Source organism: Marmota marmota, unplaced genomic scaffold (assembly GCF_001458135.2).
Source record: "Marmota marmota marmota unplaced genomic scaffold, marMar, whole genome shotgun sequence".
Taxonomy (NCBI): Eukaryota; Metazoa; Chordata; class Mammalia; order Rodentia; family Sciuridae; genus Marmota; species Marmota marmota.
This window is the reverse complement of record NW_026000249.1, coordinates 20,811,938-20,837,051: the sequence shown is the minus strand read 5'-3', so window position 1 is coordinate 20,837,051 and position 25,114 is coordinate 20,811,938. Positions and strand designations below refer to the sequence as shown.

The following is a 25,114-nucleotide window of genomic DNA, read 5'->3' as shown; positions in this document are numbered from 1 at the left end:
AGGTCTTGAGATGAGGCAGAACATTATGGCAGAAGAGTGTGGCAGAAGGAAATAGTTAACATGATGATCAGGAAGCAGAGAGTGACTCCACTCTCCAGATAAAAAATATATATCCCAAAGCCATGTACCTATGGCCCACCTCCTTCAGTCACATCCAACCTGTCTCTAGTTACAACTCAGGGATTAATTCACTGAAAATTTTTCCTCCAAACCTTCTTGCATTTTCTCACACATGGCTTTTGGTGGACACCACATCTAAAACATAAGATTCAACCCCTGGACCCCAAAATCTCACAATCATCTGAAAGCACAAAAGAAATTTACTCCATTCTCAAGAGTCCACACAGTCTTAACAGTTCGGAGATTGCTCAAAGTTCAAGTCCAAAGTCTTCTCTGAGGCTCAAGACAATCTCTCATTGTGAGCTCCTGTAAAATTAAAAGGAGTTTACAAGTATAAAATATATAAAGATAGAGAATAAACATTTTCATTCATAAGAATAGGGGCATATAAATAAAGGATAGAATATGTACCCCAAAGCCCCCAATGACTGACCCCCTCCAGCCACAACCCACTTGCCTCCAGTTACTACCAGTTAATCCCATCAATGATTAATTCACTAATTACGTTCAAGCCATAACTCAGTCATTTCTCTTCCAAATCTTCTTGTATCTTCTCACACGTGAGTTTTTTTGGGACATCACATCTAAACAATAACAATTTGTAAACTCCATATTGCTTTATCAAATATCCCCAAATCATAAAATTAGTGTAAAATAAATTTCCATGTAAAAAACTCTGAAAAACAAATTATATTTAAGAATGTGTTAAAACTTATATAATTGTATATTCATATTTTAAAACTTTAAATAAAATGTTAACAACCACATAAAATATACATAAAGGTATTTCCAGTGTTGGCATATAGGTTAAAGTTTAAAAAGTTTAAAAGAAGAGAACACATGTAGACTGAAAATGTTTGCTTTTGATACAATTTCTCTCAGAGAATGTTATATATTTTCAATCACATTTCTTCATCTCCAGAGCTATTTATTCAGGGGTAATAGTTTCCATTCACCTATCACTTTTATAATATTTATCTTAATATGCAAAAGTGCAAAATCTAAATCACGTCAAGTCTCCATGTACCATAATGTTTAACAAGAAGAGATTGTTGTTTTCTTGTTTGTTTGTATATTTCTTTCTTTATAGCTTTGCTTTTTAAATGAAATATGTAAAATTCATTTTTTTTCAGTTTCTATTTCAGCAGTTCAAGACTCTCTGTTCTAAGTTTAGAACCATGACTTAAAATAAAATTAGTGAAGCTCTAAGTGAGGAATAATTGAATCAATAATGGGGTTTTATCCCCTTTTATCTTTGGAGACTTGAATTTTGCCCTTATTACTTATTTTTGTAGTTTTTCCTTTACCATTTTAAAAAGCTAGTTTGTATTCATTTTTCCTGCTTAAATGTATAATCATGAGTATGTTAATACTGTAATAATTTTAAGCTGATCATTATGAAGTATCATCATGTCAGTTAAATGTTCCAATACTAGCAATTTCATATAGTTCAACTTGGTATAATTCCCTTTAGTGAAGTCTGATTATTTTTTAGTATTATGCATATTATTAATCATTTTCAGAAAACAAATTAAGATCTTTGTGTTTTAAACCACATATGACTAAGGGGCACCAATTACTACCAATCACCAAATTTAATTTGCCAAATTTTAGACAAAAGGATAAAGACATTCTTATCATTAGTGTAAACTAAGTGGTAAGGAAATTGAGTAGAGAGTTTGGATCCTGCTTCCTTTCATGTTTTTGGTTTGTTTGTTTCTTTTGGGGTTCTAAAATTGTTTTTCTTTAGACTTATGAATTTATGTTCAGAACAATTTATGAAAGAGTAGTTTTTCTTTTCTATTCCCCTATGGAAACACCACAATAAAGTATGTTGCACAAACATCAACAACATGAGTTATTTAAAAACTGGGCATAATTTTACCAAACATGTTTACAATTTCAAAAGTAGTCTAATATCATTTGCATTAATTTGTGCACAGTTGGTTACATTTTATCATGTATAAACCTGCTTGACCATTCATAATGGATTTTCAGTTCTTTATAAAAAGAGCAAGATATTCCTGACTGCATATTTAAATGGAATAAAGACTATAAAGTGAAAAAGAAGAAAATATCCTGCCCTCTTTTCTTCATCCCATTCCCTTGACCATTACCAATTTTTGATATTTCTTTGTATCTTTGAATTGCCTTCCAATTTCTCTCTATAAACCCAGCTGACCCTCCTCTGCCCAGTTAAAAAAGACTTAAAAGTATATCCTGGTTCTAAAAAAGTAAATGCCATATGTCCAATTTTCAAGTAAGAGAAAAACAATTGCTTCCTTACATCTCTCCTTTGCCCTGTGTAAGTCAGTTTTTCTATTAGAATTTTCTATAAAATGATTTAGACAATGCACAACTTAATACAAAAGGCATCTATTAATAACTGACTTGTGGAATAGTTTTCAGTTTAGTTGGTGCCAATGGACTAGACTCGTTGTGTTTGAGGAACCCTTGGAGCAGTGCAATACAGGTTTTGTGTTTTCTTGTTGTTTTAACTGATGCCCTGTGACATCTGTGAGTCAGGGGCAGACATAATTCTAAATGAAGAACCTTGTGTGTTGTTAGGTATTTAAGGTACTGTGAGGAAACCAGGGGAAATTCAGGCATAAAATTCAGATATACTATTATTCTTCAATTTCCTCTAAGTGCTAAATAACCAGTAAGATTGAAAAAAAATCTAGAGTGATATCTGAACAACTCAGAACTGTTCAAGACTGAATGTATATCTGTAACAGTTGACAAACAATGTAACAGATCTTAAATTTCAGTGACAGCATTCAAATAGTATTTTCATGAGCAAGTTCAAATCAACTTTTCTTTTCAATTCAGCCAATATTTATTAAGGTCCATGTACTTTGCCCAACACTCTAAAAATAATAGAAAAATATGAGATGTGATCATTCCATTTGGACAATTTGTAATATTATAGATTACACATAGTTACACAAAGTTATGCACAGAATAGTTATGCAAAGAAGTTGGAAAGTAATAGAGGCACGAAGAACATAATCCAGACGAAAATATGATGATAGGGCAGGAGTATAACTGAATTCATGAAGAGGAGAAAGCAATGTAGAAAGAAAAAACTGGAAGAAGGAGAAAGAGGGAAGAATCAGAAACAGAGGAAGAAGCCTTATATTGAGGTTGAATATAATTGTTTGAATAATGCTAATAGCTACCACATATCATTTATGCCAGGTCATGTTCTAAATTCTTGTAGTAACTCATATTATCACCATAACTACCTTATGAGGAGGAAGGCACTACTATTATACTATTTTCAGATAGAAAAACTAAGGTCAGCAGCAGGTAAGTAACTTGCTCAGATGAATTTATAAAGAGAATAGTCCCCATCCAAGGTGGTCATAGGATATAGACAAGGATAATCTTTAAAGTGGCAGAATCAATCTGTAGTAAACAAAAATAAAAATATGAAAATAGGAGATTTTTTTGCCCTAGCTGGGCCAATTTAGAAACTATACCCTTAATCTGGGTCTGTGGGCTAGTGCTCACATTATTAATATTCAGTAGAATGTCCCCCAACATCTAGATCACCTTCTTTCATCTGCTGGTGGAAAAAGTTGTGGGCTGAATTCTCAATAATTGTTTGTATTTGGCTATTTACTATAGTTGGTTGTGGAAGGGTTTTCTGTAAGAAACATATAATCCCAACTTGGGAACAAATTCAAGAGTGTCTGAGTTTTCACTAATCTATGGAATTAAATTCCCTGCACTTTCTTCCTGCTCCTGCTATTTTAAAATATCTTGATATAAACTTAAACAGAATCAGTCATTAACTGGTTAACGCCCTCCACCTGACGGATGCCTCATTTATTAGGCCCAATAATCAGTGAATCTGTTGTACCATCTTCAGATCTTGCTCATCAGTTTTCCCACTTTCACTAAATAAGTTTCCCATTGTGTGAAAGTCATATTTTTTTAGTCATGGGATTGTATACAGTTGTCCACTGAGATGGGGTTAGAGGAAAAGATGGATGGGAAAGGAAAATAAAAAAATAGCCAGATTTTATGAGTAAGTATGGAAGAAGAAAGAAAATATTACTCCCAATTACTCCCCAAATTTCTGTCTCTAGTCAAGACTTCTCACCTAAACTCAGATACACACACGCACACCCATTGAAGTCTAATGAACACCTTAAACTTAACCTATCCATACACCTTAACCTCATTCTCCTGTAATTTTCCACATTGTTGGTAATGGCAGTTCTGTTCTTCTAGTTGTTCATTCCAAAATTCTTAGTGTTATCCATAAATCTTCTCTGTACCAATATGCATACAATTGGTGACCTAATACTAAGGGCTCTACCTTTAGAATGTATCCAGAATTGCCACCAATTTAATTTCAAACCACCATAATCTTCAGTATGAATGATATCAACAATCTATATAAACAGATCTCCCAATTTGTTCCCTTGTCCCACATAGAGGAGACTCTCAACACACTAGCCAGAAGGAGCCATTTAAATAAAAACTTAGATCATATCACACCTCTGCTGAAAACTTGTAAGGTTCTCCATCCTCTTCTGAGTAAACAGGAAGCCCTTAATATGTTTTCAAGGCCACACATGAGCTGCCCACTCCATTTTCTCCCTGATATTCCTCTGGAAGTCTTGGGCTCATGTGCTTCAACCATAATCACCTTCTTCGTGTTTTGACACTCCTTCCACAAAGACACATTCCAATGTCAAAGCCTTGTGGTTGCTTTCCTTGCCTTGAAAATCCATGTGATTTTTCATGTGGCTCACTCCTTCATTTTCAACAGGTCTTTACTTAAAATCAACTTTGCACATCCTAAGATTCTAAATCCCCACTTAGATCTTTGATTTTATCATTTCCTCCTTTGGTTTTGCTCCTTAGCACTTACGACTATTTAGTTGGCTATAGAGTTTATTTATTTATCCTGTTTATTGACCTTCCAGGCCCACTACTCTAACCTCAGGACATAAAATGTGCCTGCAACATGATAGGATTTGAACAAATATTTATTGATTAAATGAATGAAGACAGAGCTGTAAGCTCAGAGAAAAAGAAACCTGGAAGATACTTCACAAAGGAAATGAGATCTATGTGATGAAAGCCATGGCATAATATTACTGAATGCTGCAAAGGAGGGAAATGATGTAATGAAGAGGCTATTAATGAACGAGTAAATAGAATTTCCTTCAGGAAATAAATATGGTTGTTAAAAAGTGAATTATAGGTGCTTCTGGCCATCTGCTGATGCGAGGCATTCAGATAAATGAAAACTGAGGAATCAGTAGAAAGTAAATTTGCATTTGTTTACAAAAATGAAGTTAAGTATATTTTAAATCAGATTATCTTTGAGATATAAAAATCACTATGGGATAAGACACACTGAAACATAATTTCATATTTCATTTTAACTAACATTTTTATGTCTAAAATTTTATCATTTCATTTTTTCTTGTATTTTTTTTGACCAAGAAAACACCAAAAACTTATTAAGTAAATATTTTATTAGTAAGGACAAACTATAGAAGATGAATTAATGTTTGTACACACAATTGACTTATTTCAAATCTTAATAATACTTAAAAACTCAGGAAGGTGTGTTTGAGCTTTTTTCTTGGCACAAAATGCAGGCGTAAAGACACTTGTAAATTATGGATACCCCCATTTAATAACAGGGTGTTGAGTTTTAAGAAAGTGCTGAATTGCATTCCACATTTGGGATCTGGGAAATGCTTTTATTTTCATAAGCATAGAGAAGACATAGCAGAAATTATGCTATTTTAAATACCAGGCATCATATTGGCACTTTTCAGAATGTTTAATAAATAAAGAACTTTGCTGTAGGTAATAGAAAACACTTAAGAATTCAGTAAGTTCTTCTTAACTTTACTTCATTAGAAGCAATTTAAATGAGTTTGATTTATCAGATATCACTATCCTTTACTCTAGACCTGTTTGGTTTCTAGAATATCTATTTAGACATTCATATAAATAGGTTTACCATTTACTTGAGTAAAGGCAGGCTCTGTAATGAAATACTGTGACATCAAGGGATTTGTTGTCACTTTACATTAAATGGAAGAAAAAACTAAACAGTAAAAATCTACCCCTTATGATAGAGAACAGGGCATAGTTAAATTAAGTGTTACTTGAGACCTTTATCTCAACTTGATTACCTGGCAAATTGGTCTCTTGTTTGGTTCCCAAGATAAATTGTTTGTAGTCTCTAGTTTCTCTTCTAAGCCTGTTGAAGACATGTATTCCACAATACTCAAATAAAGAAAGTACTTTTAGGTTCAAATTATTTGTGTATAAATCTCCTTTAAAATGGATTTTCTTCTGAAAAAGAGACTCGCATTTTAAAGTCTTTATTTTTATATCTCAAAGTTAAAGCCTGTATACTATTGTCTTTATTATCAATGCACCCTTATTTAAACAATAAGCTTTTCAAATAGAAACATGAATTGAAGCAAAATGGCTAATACATTCATGTTTTCACTTACTTTAGGTATATGGATTCTATCATCCAGTTGTGAAACTACTTTGCTATCTAATTTTTCCCTACTCACAGTATACATTTAAATTAGGGTCTTATTGATACAATTTAATATTGTGAACCAGAGTTGTAGTGATGCTATTTTAAAATGATAAACATTTATATTATATAAACTTTAGTACAAGCAACTTTCAGAAATTAAAATTTTCTTTTTAACTTTTTACATTTAAATTTTCCTTTTGTAGGAATAGTGATTTTAAAATAATCATTTTATAGAATTGCATTTAGGCAGTGAGGAAGTCAACTTACCAGGACATGCCAAAATTCAGAAGGGAGTTCACTAAAAAGTAGATACTTCATCATTTTGACATCATATTTTCAGATAAGATAAGGAACTATTCAGGGAGATAAATGTAAATGCTATAATCTATAGTGATTCTAGAGATTTTTCTATCATCATAGCAACTGTAGGGATATAGTTTGATTTTTATAAAGACCAAAACTATAAAGATCACTTATTTCTATTTTTTTTACTTAAAAATCATTTATTATTAGACTGACTTTGGTGCAAGATTAGGATTAGGAAGTACAGAGTACGCATAAATATATGTTAAAACTGAATAGTCCAAATGGACACATATCAATTCTTCCACAGTTTAGTGAACATTTCTCTGGTAAACTTTAATCTTCTGTCTGAAGATTAAGTGTTGCTATCATTGGTTTCCTTATCTAATTCATTATCCAGAACACCACTCATATAAGATGGGCTCTACCCCCCAGGTGTGGTGACACACCTCAGTAATATCAGCCACTCAAGAGGCTCAGACAGGAGGATCGAAAGTTCAAGGCAAGCTTCAGTAACTTAGAACGATCTTGTCTCAAAATAAAAAATAGAAAGGACTGGGAAAAAAACCAAATGCAGAATGTTTGCTCTGATATAAGGAGCCTGATTCATAGTTGGGTTTGGAGGGGGAGCATAGGATGATTAGACCAACTCTAGATAGGGCAAGGGATGAGAGGGGAGCCGAGGGGCATGGGGGTAAAAAAAATGGTGGAATGAGATGGACATTATTACCCTAAAGACACGAATGGTGTGAATATACTTTGTGTACAACCAGAGACATGAAAAATTGTGCTCTATATGTGTAATATGAATTGTAATGCATTCTGCTGTCATATATAACAAATTAGAATAAAAATAATTAAAAAACAAATATATACATGAGGAAATAAAACTGAATTAAAAAAAGTAAGGACTGTTGATGTAGCTCAGTAGTAAAGCACCCCTGGGTTCAGTCCCCAGTATCGAAAAAAAGAAAAAAAAAAGGGTGTGGCTACCATCAGTACTGTAGTACCAGAGTGCTCTAAACAAATAATGCATGCAGTTGGCTTTAAGAAATGAACCATCAATGCACATGCCCTTAGAATTCTAGGCTCGCCCTTCACAGTGTGCAAGAAGAAAAATGTGCATCCATGTAACTCTGGTGAATTCATTGCTTGTCTATCTAACTTTTAAGCAGTGTGATAAACAGAATTAGACCATGTGAAAATTAGGCAATGAAATGTTCTAAGCCAATTTTTGAACTGAAAAAAATCAGGATGCTATGATTATGGGATGGAAATGATTATGCAAAAGATTGCTTATTTCTAGACAAACTAAAATAGTAAAACACTATAAGGGATCTCATCTCTGACTTTAAACTATGGAATGTACTACAAAAGTTTCTTTGATGCATATACCATTATTCTGTGTGCAACGCCTGGGAAACTAGAGTATGTGCATCAATGTTAAAAGGTATTTTCTGGTCTCCAACCCATTTTGATAGTATTCTTTAAGAATATACCAAGGAGCTATTATCTAGATATCCAGGAAGTATGATATTCCCTGCCCCAGTTTTTGCTTTTCTCATTTAAGATAGAAAGATTTCCTGCTTTTGCAACATGCTGCCCACCACTGTTAAAACCATTCATAACTTGATTCTGAGAAATTCTACTGCTTTTGAAAGAATTGAGAGCCCTCCAGAGACTTGGATTAAAATAAGGAAGCTTTGCAGGCACAAATCCTTAGAGAGAGAGAGAGAGAGAGAGAGAGAGAGAGAGAGAATATACCTGCATACATGTATAAATTATATTACCTCACATTACATCAGAATTATAACTCTATAACTTCTAAATTTTGGTGGGTAAGATCCTTCTTTCCTCTCTTGAATTTTTCCTCCCTAGGTGATTAGAGCTATGCATTTTAAACATTTGTGCTTCCAGTATACACACAGATGTGACTGGATGGTTGCCCAATGTGAATTTAAGTACTCAATCAGTCAGTGGTCTGCTTGGTATCAAGTAGAGGACTTGTGAGAGTTATAGATCTTTGCCACTGGACTAGTAGTCAAGGAAAAATAAAGTCCATGACAGGGGAGTGGAGGGGGCATGGTCTCAGGATAGATGGTGGAATGAGATGGATATCATTACCCTAGGTACATGAATGACTGAACATATGGTGTGACACTACATCATGTGCAACCAGATAAATGAAAAATTGTGCTGCAGTTGTTTATAGTGAATCAAAATGCATTCTGCTGTCATACATACCTAATTAAAATAAATAAATAAATAAATAAATAAATTTTTAAAAAGAAAAGTTAAATAAAAGTGTTGATGAAATCAGGCTGTTCAGGTCAGAAGAGTTAATAGAAGCAGCAAAGAAGTCACACAGATTTATGTTTCTTGCACCTGACCAAGTAAAAGTAGTGGGACAGCTCTAAACCTGCTGAAAGTTCTAGGCTCAAATATATGAAAACATGGTAGTAAAATTTTACCAGGTGAATAAAGATAAAGAATATTATTGGGGGCTAGAGTTGTGGCTCAATGGTAAAGCACTTGCCTAGCTTGTGTGAGGCAGTGGATTCGATCCTCAGCACCACATAAAAATAAAAATAAAGTTAAAAAAAGAATATTATTGGTACACTTAAGTCCAGTAACTTTTAGAACATTGATAACAGATGGCAAATTCACTCTATCTTTTCAAATTTTTGGTTATATCCTCAGTTTTGTTTTTATCAATAGAAAACTTTTCTTTAATAAACAAGTGTTTGATGTCAAATGCATTTAACAGTAATGTAGTATTAAATTGTTTTCTACTTGTATTGAAAGAAGTTAAAGACAATCTGCTCTGCCCACATTTATATTTTCCACATCCAACATTTTGAAATTGCTCTTGATAAGATCACTGGTGACCTACTAAATTGCCAAATTGACTTTTCATTCCTAGTCCTAGCTGCATTTAACTTGTTGGCAGCTCTCTCCCTTTCTACTATTCTTTCTTTTCTTGATTTTGAAATAGTAAATTATTCTTGTTCTCCTATGTCTGATGACAATCTAGCCATATTCATTCCCTTCTGCTCCTGCTTTCCACAGAGGCTCCTCCTTAGACAACCTTTATTCTCATCATTTCCACTCTAAAAACCTTCCTTGAGCAATTTGACCATCTCTCATGCTATTACAACACATATAATTACAAACATGTAATACTGGAAGACAGTTTTAACCTGCATTTCTGCAGATGCATAAATTCACAAGATATTTCTCCATTACCACGTCTACTCTTTCCACTATCATTTATCTGACCTGTCAGATAAGTGCTTTTACCTAAGAGTTAAATTGAGATGCTGAAAAAAATAATGATGATGATGATGATGATGATGATGATGAAGGCTTCCCATCACAAGATGTATGTAAACTTGAAATTATACATAAACCTTAATTCATATCACCCATAAATATTCTGAGCTGCCTTGTTTCTGAGGAGATAAGCAAGACCTGAAAACACAGCTGTTTTCTGTTTTTTAGCACTCAATGTGAGTATTGACTTTTACCTTTTATAATTGGCATGATCTATATCCTCACCTGCTTCTACAACTCATTTTTTGCCTAAGGCAAGTCCTTATGTATACTATAGACGCGAAGTCTCTGTATGAGACAGAAAATCCTTTAAGATCTACCCACAACCTCTCTACAGCTACCCACTCATACCTGAGGAGTTTTCTGTAGAGCCTATCTTCTGAGAAGCCATGAGGTCAATAAGGCTCTCTATCTAGCCTAATTTCCAATTCATACATGGTTAAAGTTGTCCTGAATTTTACCTGAAAGTAAGCAAGAATGTTCCTTTTATTGATACTCTTTCAGCTTTATATCAGGGTTTGCAATACAGGAGAGAAGACCCAAAATTTTATGCATCTCAGAGATTATTTAAAACAGCTGGCACGTCTATTGTGGGGAAACAGAGAGACAATCAGACACCTTGCTCTAGAATATAAACAAATCCTCTCCAACGAGAGGGAAATATCTAGGTTTACTATACTTGGTATATAAGTGGAAATGTAAACAAAAGGATATGGGAGAAAGAAGTTTTTAAAGCTCTCTGGTACAGGGCAGTGTACTATACTCTAACGTATATTTGCCATTAAATCATCCTTGCCCAGTTGCCAGTGTTCTTTACTTGTCAGAGTCCAGACTATGTACAAATTGCAAAATATGTATGGCCCAAACAAAGTTGCCTTTTTATTTTTCTTTCCCAAATTGGATGCCAACTGCTGATTGGAATTTAGTTTGGTGCACCAGCGATTTCTAAATATGATCATCACTCGCACACACATAAGCCTCATTTGGATGTTACAGACACCTGGGATTTATTCAAGACCTCCTTTCATATAACACACACTCACCAAATTCTGCCATGTCTCCATCCTAAACTTCTTTCCCAATTCAAGTGAAATGTAAATACCAGATAGATTTTTTTTTGGGGGGGAGCAGTACCAAGGATTAAACTGAGGAGCACTTGACCACTGAACCACATCCCCAGCCCTATTTTGTATTTTATTTAGAGACAGAGTTTCACTGAGTTGCTTAGCGCCTCACTGTTGCTGAGGCTGGCTTTGAATTTGTGATTCTCCTGCCTCAGTCTCTGGGATTATGGGTATGTACCACCATTCCTGGCCCAACTAGATATTTGATTAAATCAACAGATTTATTATTTTTGAATGTATGATAATGACACTTATTGTGTATAAATTTATTGAAAAGAATTTTTACATATTAGAAAAACATTTTAAAGTATTTTTGAATGAAATAAAATATCAGTCATAATAATCTAGTTGAAGAGGTGAATGGTTTAATGTATAAATGAAACAAGATTATTAACAGAGTCATAGCATCTGGCACAACATCATGAGGGCTATGTGTACTATCCTCCTACTTCTGTATATATTGAAAAAAAATTTTAGAGAGAGAGAGAGAAAGAGAGAGAGAATGAATGAATGAATTTAGAGAATTTTAATATTTATTTTTTTAGTTTTCGGCAGACACAACATCTTTATTTTGTATGTGGTGCTGAGGATCGAACTTGGGCCGCACACATGCCAGGCAATCGCGCTACCGCTTGAGCCACATTGAGCCCTATTGAAAGTTTTTGACAATGATTTTTTTGAAAATCATCACTCTTCATTGGCTTCTGAATTACATGCAGAATTTTCAATTTGAGATCCAAAACCCATTATTAAACATCTGTAGTCTCTGTTTTTGATTTGTCTTTCCTTGAGCCTCTGCATTTTCAAAAAATCAGCAAAATCTTCTCATGTTACCTGTCCTTACATATATGTTACCTATTAGCCATAATGATTTTCCCATTTCCACTACTAAGTTATGACTACCCCAGATTGAACCTTCTCCATGAACCCTTTCTTGAGCCTGTGAACAAATAAGATATATGATATGGTATATGATCCATTGTTTTTCTGAATTTTTAGAAAGTATTTGGTACCGCTTAGCCCATTTTTTGTTCTTGCTGGGCAAGGTGGCACACACATCTAATCCTAGTGGTTCAGGAATCTGAGGCAGGAGAATCAGAGTTCTAAGCCAGCCTCAGCAAGACCCTATTCCAAAGTAAAGTTAAAATTAAAATTAAAAAATGCTGGAGATGTGGCTCAGTTGTTAAATGTCCTGAGTTCAATCCTTGGTACAAAAATTATTTTTTTCTCATTTAGCTGAGGCTTCTCTACTTTTTTCTATTCCTTCAGTTCTCTGAACCACACCCTCCCTTATTACCACTATATAATCCATTTTAAACTTCTTACAAATGAGCACAACATCACCCATTTTTACTTTCATCCCTATATTCCTCCTTGTAGGTGGTAAAAGCTAAGTAAATATTTATTCAACAGTCTTGTCTGCAACAATTCAAATGACAAAAAAAAAATAGCCAGACTTATACTAGAGAGACTAGCCAAGTATGTATTATTTAAGCAAATTTGGGGAACCAATATTTTTAAAGATTTTAATTTTTACAAAATGAATTTGTGGTTTGTGATTTCCCCTTAAATATAATATAGATGAAATTATGAAGTTAATTTGTGAGATACATTAATTTACTCATTTATACAACAGAGGAGCATTAAATACTCATCATGTGCAAGTCATTTGTTTGAACTCTGGAAATCCAACAGAAAGCAAAATAGATGAAACCTCCCCAACTAGTGGAGTTTAGTCTAGTGGTGTACACAGATCTCTTGATACATAATTTAATATTAGTCATAGGGACATGAAAAAATACAAGAAATATGAAGGGTGGGAGCTAATATTTAAAATAGAGTGATAGAGATCTTTCTTCTAAGATTAGAAAGAAGTCATATAAATGTTATTAAAGAAAAGTCCATTTGGTGGAGATAACAGAAACTTTTGAAACCCTGAAGCAAGAGTATGCTTAGCATACTTAAGAATACACAGAGGCTTATGAGATGGAATAGTGTCAACTATGTGGAGACTAGGAAAGAATAAGGTTGGAAAGGTAGGTGGCATAAAACCAAGTTTCATGGAACTTCATAGGCCATGATAAAGAAAATGGGTTTGATGAGACATTGGAGGGTTTTGAGGAGTATTATGATCCAATTTAGGTTTTAAAAGAATTGACCAAATTATGTCATGTGCACATGCAAATGAACCCCACTATTATGTATAATTTTAATGCACCAATAAAAACAATATTTTGTTGTTGTGTAGAGGATTGACTGGAAGAGAGACAGGAATGTAACAAAATGGAACATTTCAATAATATTTGCAATAATCTAGGCAAGCAACAATGTTTAATTCTGTAAGAGCTCTACCAAGGGAGGAAGTAAGAATTTTATTGGGGACATACTTAGTCTGAGATGCTCATGGGACATCCTAGTATAAGAAAGTACTTGGGTTTGTTAGTTTGGAATTTAGAGGAGAGGTCTGAGATGGAAATAAAAGTTTGAATGTCATTGTCTTTTAGAGGGTATTGAACTCATAGGAACAATTGGGATGGCATATGGCTAGAGAAGGAAAGAAATGTGAACACTGACCTAGACCATTCCAATATTGAGATCTATTAAGGAGAAAGGATAGAGAAAATGAGATAGAACTGTGGGCATGAAGGTTGAAGAAAACACAGTAAAGCTAGAGTTAGAGAATCCAAATGAAGGCATTTTTAAGATATAGGGAGTTATCAACTATATCAGGATGAGGACAATGAGTTACCTATTCGGTTTATGCATGTTGAAGTCCTTGGACTTTAAAAAGTCAATAAGAGTTGCATGACAGTCCATTATTTCTAGATATTCTTTTTTATCCATAGAAGGGTGATTTATCTTTTACTTGTATTAAAATTTCAATATTACAGAATATAAAGGACAGTCTGCAACAAATCTCAGGTCGAATTGACATAATTCACAACAAGAAGACAGCAGCATTGCAAAGTGCCATGCCAGTGGAAAGGGCAAAACTCCAGGAAGCTCTCTCACAGCTGGATTTCCAATGGGAAAAAGTGAACAAAATGTACAAGGACCGACAAGGGTAGGTAACATTTCCATTTTATTGAATGATTAAGGAATTCTAGACTTTATTTCAATGCCCTCCATGAAATATGACAGGAAAAGCAAGAGAAGCATTATCATTGGAAAAAGGTAAATGGAATGAAAACATATAATGATGAACAATTCACACAAATGAACTGATTCTAGAAGTTATTCTTTACAGAAATTAACATGTTGGAACATTGCATCATCCTCTAAAATTTCAGGTAATGTCAAAGTAGGTTTGTTCATTTAATTGAGACAGTATGAAAAGTTGGAGAATATAAAATATACATCTCCTCCTTGTCTACTTTTTTTGCTATGGAGAATTTGTTGAATTGATTTAAAATTATTTTAGTACTTACCTTACTTAAAATATTCAGCTTTTTTACTTTTTAGTTACTTTAGGGAACATTTATATAAATTCCTTTACCTCACATCACATGAAATTTTGTTTTCTTTTAAAATTTGAGGTTTAAATGAATTTCTCTAACAGTGTAGAACAATTTATTTCAAAGTTTTGTACTCTGAATTTAATTTTCTAAGTTTTTCTCTGCTCCCAGAGAAAATCAAACCATTTTTTAAATAATATTATTTTTAGAATCTCTAACCTCTGTCCATTTCTAGCCATCCTTACTTTTATTTTATTACTTAGTTTACTATACTAGGCTCTAAAACAGATACTTCCAACATTAGCATCTCAGTTGTCTCCTCTGAGTTTTCATAGTTTATTCCCAAGAGTTTTATCCAGAGTTATTTTTCTGAAATGTAAGAACTTTTGTACTCTCATATCATTTCTCTGACAAAAATTTTCAGACTCATTAACAGGGCATTTTTGGCCTTCCCATGACCCATGTTCATCTGGTCAGCACCACTGCTTATAATTCACTTCCTGTTTTACACCTTTCCAAAATTGTGCTCTAGCAACATTAAATTATTTTGTAGGTCCCCAAAATGTTCTATGTTCTCTGTCCTACCTATCCTTCATGTCTCACCTAAGGTATTATATCCATCTTAATATTCTAAGACTATTGTTGGATCATGATGTCTGGAAACTTAGATGTTGTTCTACCTTATAATGTAAAATATAATACCAATAAATCACTTGGTATTTGTAAATGTTTTCAGACTTGGTGGCTACCCTGTAGAGTACATTCTTTGATAGGCCTATTTCTACCATTTACCATATAATTAGCAATTTGTTTACTTTTTGCCCTTTTCACAAGTTATTTAAAGGCTATGGTTATTTTTTTTTTATGTGATGTACTCATATCTAATATAGTGCTGGATATAAAGTAGATGTCCCATGTATCTGGACTCAAAATCCTTCCATAAAGCTGAGAGTATTTCTCCCTTGGATGGCATAATAGATATATCTCAAATTGAAAACATGTGGTTCTAGAATGTCTGAATCAGGCTTAATGAAGTAATAGAAATTCAGAAATCCTGTGTATACACTGAAAAGACAGTCTTTACCACCCAAATATAATTTCAATATTCCCCATTGATTGTGAGCTTCTGCAAGCTTCTCCAATGAGGTCAGTTCCATTACCTTCTTTTGGAGTACTCATTACAATGTCAGAACATGCTTGTTTCTCTCTTATTCTCTTCAGTCACTTTTTCTCCCAGCATTCCTGGCTACCGACCATTCCCTAAGTACCTCTGGGGTTTCTTGAGTAGCCAGTGATTACTATAATTCTGTAGGTACCTATTATTCTCACACTAAAGAAAAGATAAATCTTTGTGTTTTGTGAAGCTTCTCCTACACTTATAATTCATATTTGACCAGTGAACCAGACATTTACTTTTCAAAGGACCATTCAGACATTTCCCTTCCAGTTCACCTTCAATCCAAGACTTAAAAAGAAGCACAAGCACTAATGAACTTCCCCAGAGTAGTTAAAATCTCACCATATATCTGAGATCTTTCCAATTTCTAGCAAAAGACAAGAGTGTCTTCTTACCTAGTAGATCCACTTTTCCTTAACCAGAGACAGAAGAGACTTCTAATTTTACTCCAGTTGATTTTTTCTAGGAATTAGTCATGAACCTTTCCATTTTCCATGATTTCTACTCTAGTCTCAGATTAAACTGTTTTAAGTATTTGCTTAGGAGCAGAAACCCCAGAGTCAAATCTGTTTTAGAATCCTGGCTTTGCTATGGGTTCTAGAGCAAGTTCCCAATTCTTATGCTCCACAAACTCCTCCACTATAAAATAGGATATGAATAGTACCTATGTCGCTGGATCATTATGAGGATTAGTTGACATAGTACTTATAGAGGGCAGCTTGGATTTCTTATACCTGGTAATCATTCAGTTACAGTGACTATTTTGATGAGGAAATGATGATCATGGCACTGAAAATCTTGGACACTAATTTATTTGAAAACTCTTTCAAAATTTCCTGATCACCACAGAGAAATGAATTAGACTCAGTTTCTGATTTGAGCAACTTCCTAGTCCTAAAGAAAAAATGAACAACTAGCCAGTAAAAATGGGTTGATGTATATGAGCTCTGATAGTAGGCAAGAATAAGATCCCTGGGGAGTGGAATGAAAACATCTTACTCAGACTCGGGAATAAATGAAAATGTACAGACCATTCAACATTTTGTCCTACAAATAACAGAAAGTAACTCTGATTACATTAGGTAGAACTATGTAATGTACATAGTTATGGAAGGATATCAAATCTCTCATTGGATGGATGAGAAGGCCTTAGGTTTAAAATAAGGCTAGACATCCAGCACCATATCCAGCACTAAGATACAAGGTAAATATGAATTACAGATTGGTGTCATAGCCATGATCCACTGCTATTACAGGTGAATCATTCCCACTGAAAGTGCCCTGCTTACTGTCACTGTCAAGAAATTTCTAAATTATTCACTGTACAATTAAAGTTTCTGTCAAAAGCACCTGATAAAGCAGAGGTTTGTTTATTTTCTGTACCAATTAACAAATATTTTAGTCTGTATAGACCCTGTAGTTTCTTTCAGAATTTTTCATCTCTGCTACTGCAGGGTGAAAGAAACCATAGGCAATACATAAATGAATCAGGAACACTTATTCTGAGAAATCTTTATTTACCAAAATAGTCGGCAGACTAGATTTTGTGGGTGGACCATAAATTGAAGACTCCTGTTGTAACATAGGCTTACATCATGGAACTAAATTCTAACTTCCAAGAAAAATGAATAACTTGGATTGGTAAGTGTTATAATGATAATCAGGACCTTGTATCTCACTGAGACCAATACAATGGTAGATTCTTAAGTTTGGGGACAGATTTAGAAGCTATGCTGTCATAAATAGACAAAGTCCAGTACAGCCTTCATGCTGGGTTTTTGACAAAAATCTGCTGAATTTTAAATAAACCAACTTGAGTTTAAATCAAAATTCATTTGAGTCTATCAGTAATTTTTCATATATGCTCCATGTATAATATTGTATTAGTCCGCTATTAACACAATGATGCTATGATACAAATCACCCCAGAACTTTAACACTTAAAATAACAGATGTTTTTGAACATTTAGTTGCTTTTAATTTAGGTGACTCAGGCTGGGTTTGGCTAGGAAGCTCTGCTTCAAGATCCACAATTCATGTTAAATTAAGATCTGATATGTATGTCTTTACTCTGGGCCTAAGATAAAGGGTCAGTGGCATGCTCTTCTAATGATGTATCCTCAGAGCATGAATCAAGTCTAACCTGCCATAAACACTAAAATCTCAACTCCTGTCAAGGCCACTGACATTTCTTTGACCAAGGCAAATCACATGGATAAGACTGATATCGCTACACTGGTAAAGCAGTTTCTTCGTATAGTGGAAGAAGATAGATACATTAATTTTAGCTGAACAATAATCTGATAATCTAAACTTTTTATAGCCAGAAAATAACTTAGTATTTTTTCCTTCTTTTTTTTTATTTTACAGAGGACAAAACTAAATTACACCAAGGTTAAATGACTTGATGTCAAGTGACTTGCCCAAGCACATACTAAATGGCACATCTGCATTTTTCTCACAAAAATATTTAATTCTAATAGGATCACATATTTTACTCACAAAAAGTTACAAATAAGAGAAAATTCATTAGATTCTCAGCATTCCTAAGTCATAAATTCTGAGACTATCTATCACCCAATTCATGAATGTTATAATTGCAAAGCTCACCTTTATTATATGTCATAAAATAAAGCAGACATTACTCTTTAGGTGAGGACAAGGAAGGAATTAAAACTAAACTGATTTGTGACTGCTCACTCATTTTCTTGAAAACTGTTTCAAAAATTGTCTTCCAGCAAATAGAATTTCAGCACGTATCTTAGCAAAGTTACAAATAATTAAAATGTTAAAAGTGACTCCTTTCCAGAGGTGTTTTTGTTGCTCACAAATAGTAAACATAGTCAATATTAAATCCACAAATATCATGATCTATGGATATATATATATATATATATATATATATATGTGTGTGTGTGTGTGTGTGTGTGTGTGTGTGTGTGTGTTTGTGTGTGTATACACATAGGAGATAAATATGTACCTTATTGATCAATTCTGTTTTTATTGGCTAATTGGTAGATATTCACTTCTTATAAAATTTACCTACAGGAAATATGAAAATAAAGAATTAACATAAGATCTATCTGGTATTATAGAAACAAAGCCCTTTTCTTATTCCCAAAATAAGAAGGGCCTACCTACTAAGTGCCAGATACTGTCCTGTTTTCTTTAATTTCATTCTAATACCATATTTCTATGTCTCAAAATATTAATAAATCTGCCACATTTTCAGAAAATTATTTCTTAAAGCCTAAGAGTGTAGTACAGTTCAAATGAGATAATAAAAATTAAAGTAATTCCTAGAGTACAAATTGCTGAATAGCCATAAGATGGCATTGTTGTATAACAACATGGTTCTGGTCTAACATCAAGAAAGTGCTATTTTAAAATTCGTATTTCTCCTTGTAATTCCATTTAGCCAGATATTTTGGAGTAGTTTTCCCATCCATTTAAGTAGTTAGATTCAATATGATTCTGAGTTTTATATGTGATCTAAAGAAGACACGAGACCAAGAGTATTGATTCCTGTGATACTGAATTGCTAGAGGAAACAAAAAAAAAAATCTCCAAAACATTAATAGGGAAATCAGCATGAGAGCACTTAAAAATCAAATTCTATCATCAATGATGTTTTGTAAAATAAATGAAATGTTGGCAAATAAAAAATATGAACACAGTGTGACATAAAAGAAGTCAGGCCAAAAGAATATTTATTGTATAAAAACATTTAAAAACCAAAAGCAGACATGATAGGGGTTAGAGGTCAGATTATGGTTTCCTTTCTGAGAAATCATGATTATCAGATGCAAGAGCAGGTTCCTAAGATCTGGATAATGTTTTGTTTCTTGGTCGTGATGCTAGTTATATTGATGTGTTTCCTTTTTTAATTGATTTTAAAAAATGATAGTTGAATGCATTACAATTCTTATTACACATATACAGCACAATTTTTCATATCTCTGGTTGTATATAAAGTATGTTGACACCAATTCAAGTCTTTATACATGTACTTTGGATAGTGATGTTCATCACATTCCACCATCCTTGCTAATGCCCTGCCCTGTGCCTTTTCCTCCCACCCCTCAGCCCCATCAAGAATTCATCTATTCCTCCCATGCTCCCCCACCCTACCCCACTATGAGTCAGCCTCCTTATATCAGAGAAAACATTTGGCATATGTTTTATTGGGATTAGCTAACTTCACTTAGCATTATCTTCTCCAATGTCATCCATTTACCTGCAAATGGCATGATTTTATTCTCTTTTATTGCTGAGTAAAATTCCATTGTGTATATATGCTACATTTTTTATCCATTCATCCACTGAAGGCCATCTAGCTCTGAGAAGGAAATGAGGAAAACTACCCCATTTACAATAACCTCAAAAAAAAAAAGATACTTGGGAATCAACTTAATGAAACAGGTAAAAGATCTATAAAATGAAAACTACAGAACCCTAAAGAAAGAAACTAAAGAAGACCTAAGAAGTTAGAAAGACCTACCTTGCTCTTGGATAGACAGAATTAATATTATCAAAATGACTATACTACCAAAAGCACTATACAGATTTAATGCAATTCTGATCAAAATCCCAATGGCATTCCTCATAGAAATAGAAAAAGCAATCGTGAAATTCATCTGGAAAAATAAGAGACCCCGAATAGCTAAAGCAATCCTTAGCAGGAAGAATGAAGCAGGTGGCATCATTATACCAGAACTTAAACTATACTACAGAGCAATAGTAACAAAAACAGCATGGTATTGGCACCAATACACACTGGCCGACCAATGATACAGAATAGAGGACACAGAGACTAACCCACAAAATTACAATTATGTTAGACAAAGGTGACAAAATCATGCATTGGAGAAAAGATAGCCTCTTCAACAAATGGTGCTGGGAAAACTGGAAATCCATATGCAAAAAAAAATTGATGTATTTCCTTTAAGAAAGTTTATGGGACTTCACACTTGTAATGTATATACTTTTCTGCCTGAACACTGAAGTGAAATTTGCTGGTAAGTTTTAAAATTAATAAATATACTTTTAAGTACAAGAAGAATAAAAAAATAAGAAATTAAAAAAAGAAGCCTTAGGAAAACATACTGCATTGTTCTATATTTGAATTTCACCTGGATCCCTGAATACTATCATTGCCTAATTCCGACTCTCAGATAAGTATGTGGGCACTACTGCTTTAGAGAATGTTTTTTTCCAAATTTGTAACCATCGTTCTGGGAGCACAGTATCACAAGCCAATAGGATATTGAAGGTGGGAGAGCTGCAAATTGTTTCCCAGAGATTTCTTCATTGTTCTGTCCCAGTAGTGCCAAGCCCACAGCACTGAAGCACTCCTTCAAGCTGCCATTTTTACTGCAGGAGGCAAAATGAGACAAAAGAAAGAAAAGAATGTAAAACAGGAGTAGAATCCAAAGAAATCTGATGTGAAGAGAAAGTGCCTAAATCATCTCTATATTCAGACTCTAGGAAATGAGCATATAATTCTGCAAGCCCACTCCTAATGCAAACTTCCTATAAACATTTGCTATTTTATTTGTAATTTTTCTACTAAGACATTCAATAAATATTTTTCTCTCATGTTAAGGTAAGGTAAATAACCTCAAACTGCTGACAGACTGTAAGGATAGCATACTAATCCTCATGTCATTTCCATACAATTCTATCTTCTAAAGTGGAAGCTAGAGGGGCAGATGCATAATCTGGGAGCTTTTCCAGAACTGTTTGTTTCTAAATGAGATACTCTGCTATAGTAGCATTAGCAGCCTCTTCAATTTTCACAATGCCATATGTAGTTGAGAAGATACATGATAAGCACACATCACCAACTCAGGAAAGGTTAACACTACAGTCTTAGAATTAGTCTCTGTCATATCTGAAGATTTTCACACAAGATTAAATCTTCACCCTTCGGCCCCCAGGCCAAAGTATGGGCCAATACATTATTCTACTGTTAGTTTCTGAGCTTCATAGAATTAAAAAATAAGGGATAAGAAAAAAATTTCCATAATATGAGAAAGTTGTTTATATCCCTTTTCAGAATCATTATTTTACTCCAAGTGAATGCATTGAGTCATGGAGGCAATATAAAGGAAAATGTGATAGATTGAGGAAGAAGCAAATTTCTGTTCATGACCATTTCTTTGAACTGTTAAGACCAAAATGAAAGCAAAGACTTCTGTTTAGATTTTCAGTCTCAAGATCTTTTTGAGAATCATTATTTATTAACAAATTTCATACACTGCATTTTTAAAATTTAGCTCACATATGTAAAGGAAGTACTAGAGAACCCACCACAATACATTTGGCAGGAAACTTTCTTGTAAACAGATACACTACCAATTCACCTGAATGCTAGAATTTATTCTTAATCTTCAAGTTTTTTTCATAGTTAAGTATATTGTTTGCTATTTATTTTTCTATTTTGGTCTACATTGATAGGACTGATTTATTTATGAAAGGGTACTTTGAAATGTATTCCATAGAAATTTCTGCCCATCAGCTTATCTTCTGTATGTTCCCATTGCTAGATACTCAAGAGCTGCAGAATCATTTGCTTTAATAATCACCATATTATACAGGATCATTTACTTTATATTTTCAACATTTTCAGATTCTTATAAATCTTTACAGTTCACAGAGGTTAGTTTAAAACTTTCTTCAGATAAGAAATTAACTAGAAATAAAATTCTCATAATCTCAGAGTTAACTATACATCAATATCCTGAATCTTTTTCTCAAAGTTATTGAACATTTTTGTTTCCCAGGATAGTTCTATACACACAATTCCATTCTTCATTGCAGACATTCTATTTCTTCAGTGGACAAGGAACAATTTTGCTTATTATCTAAAAAACTCATATTTTAATTATTGTCAATAGAAAAAGACTTATAAAAACAGATTTTATATCAATAGGACTAACCGCATTTGGGATATAATTTCAATATTTGACTTTACTTGCAGTGTGTTTCTTGGCTTTTACTTATCACAAATGTCCCTTCTCTAAATACACACTTTTAAAATTCTGCCTGGAGCAGATGAGCTTTTGAAGATGTTGTTATAAAGCAAAACTCTTCTAAATTTAATTTTCCAAGAAACTCTTTATCAATTATAATTTGAATTTGCTGAGAGAAATAGAGGCTCAAGTTAATAGTGCATTAAAGCAGACAGAAGCATGTTTTCATCTCCTGAAGACACTTGGAAGTATGAAGTCAAGACTGGTTTAGTGGCTCTGCTTATTTCTGCTTTCTGTCCAACTGTCCTTATGTGGTGAATTCTTATCCATGTGTTGCAAGATGGAACTTCCACCACATTCACTTTCAATGAAAAGGTGCAAGAAGGTAAGGAAAAAAGTGCAAAGGGTACATAGAAATTGTCTTTTAGAAAATTTACTTGAAGGATGCCACATTGCATTTCTTTTTTTACTTTCTTGGCCAGAGGTCAGTCACATGACCACACCTAAGCTGCAAAGGAGACTAGGAAATGTAATCATTCCATAGGTGCTCTGCACCTATTTTATGGGTATTTGGTTTTGAGATAATTGCAAAAGGGGTAATGGAAGAGAATACAGTGTCTTCAAAAAATGCATAGAAAATATGTTTTCTTTTTTAAGCAGCCCTAATAGAAATGTTAAAAGGATAGATATGTATAGGATTAATCCTTTTCCCACTTTCATTCATAATATGAGGAATTCTGATTCAGCTAGGATTCTCCTCTTCTTGAATTATCCCAGTATAAAAGTAGAAGTTTCTCATTATTTTTATATTCACACACTTTTCTGTCTTTACATGCTCAAAACACTTTCTTGTTTATAAGTTTTGTCCAACTTAAACCTAACACACTATTCAGGAAAGGAGAGATGTGGAAAAAAAACTATAGTATCATAGTTCTTCTAAGTTATATATTCCTTACATACAGGGCTAAGGCTTCCCTATGTTTACTGTGGTTGAGATATAAGTTATGCAAGTTACATGAAGTTAATAAGTTTAGTTTCTCAACTCCCAAAAGAACCACTAAAAAACAAGTATGTAAAACTAAAGCTAAAATTATGAGCATGTACTAAAATTTTAGGCTTCACTTTTTTCTGGATAGGTAAGATGAAACTTGCATAAAATAAAAGACCTGCATATTTTATATTTTTAGTGCATTGTAGTTATACATAATAGTAGGTTTTATTAAGACATATTGATAAATACATATAACATAGTTTTCTCCATTTTATTCCTCAGTACTATCCACTTCCCTCTCCTCCTCCCTTCCCTCCTAATCCCCTTCCTCTACTCTATTGGTCTTTTATTTATTTATTTATTTATTTATTTATTTATTTATACATACATTTATATATGTATTTGGAATACATTGTGATGTATTCATATGCACATGTCATAATTTAGCCAAATTTATTCCCTAATTCTCCTTTGCCTCCCCCTCCTTCCTTCTCTTTGGTGCCTTATTTCTACTCTACTGTTCTCACTTCTATTTTTATTATTATCTTTTATCTTTAGCTTCCACAAATGAAAGAAAACATTTGATCCTTGACTGTGTGAGTCTAGCTTATTTCACTCAGTGTGATGTTCTCCAGTTCCATCCATTTACCAGCAAATGACACAGTTTCTTCTTTGCAGCCGAGTAGAACTCCATTGTGTATATATACCACATTTTTTTATCCATTCGTGTATTTATGGTCACCTAGATGGGTTCCATAACTTGAATGTTGTGGCCTGTGCTGCTATTACAATATCTGATCTCAACTTATGCTACAGTTACTTTTTTATTGACACTTCTGTGCCAAATATGGGTTTAGTGTCTTACATGTATCATCTCATTCTCAGGAGAACCTTATTATCTTAGAGATGAATAAATTTACATTTAGAGAGAATAAACAGTTTTCCCAAGCTCATATAGGAAGTGTATTAAGAACTTATATTTTGACTCACGTTATGAACTCTTATCTGCTGCACCAAATCCTGCTTCCAATAAATCCCACATTGGATTTCTTATTCTTAAGGTCTATGTTCTCCCTTCCAGATTTGCTAGCAACAACAGGGA

The 25,114-nt window shown here is 33.5% G+C and overlaps 1 protein-coding gene across 1 annotated transcript in view; it reads left to right on the top strand.

Annotated features, from left to right (window-relative positions):
- Dmd (dystrophin) overlaps positions 1–25,114 on the top strand; it is a 1,737,386-nt gene that overhangs the window by 522,719 nt on the left and 1,189,553 nt on the right. The window contains exon 38 of the mRNA XM_048796385.1: positions 14,307–14,479. Coding sequence (XP_048652342.1) covers positions 14,307–14,479 — 173 coding nt within the window. The remainder of the gene's footprint in view (positions 1–14,306; positions 14,480–25,114) is intronic.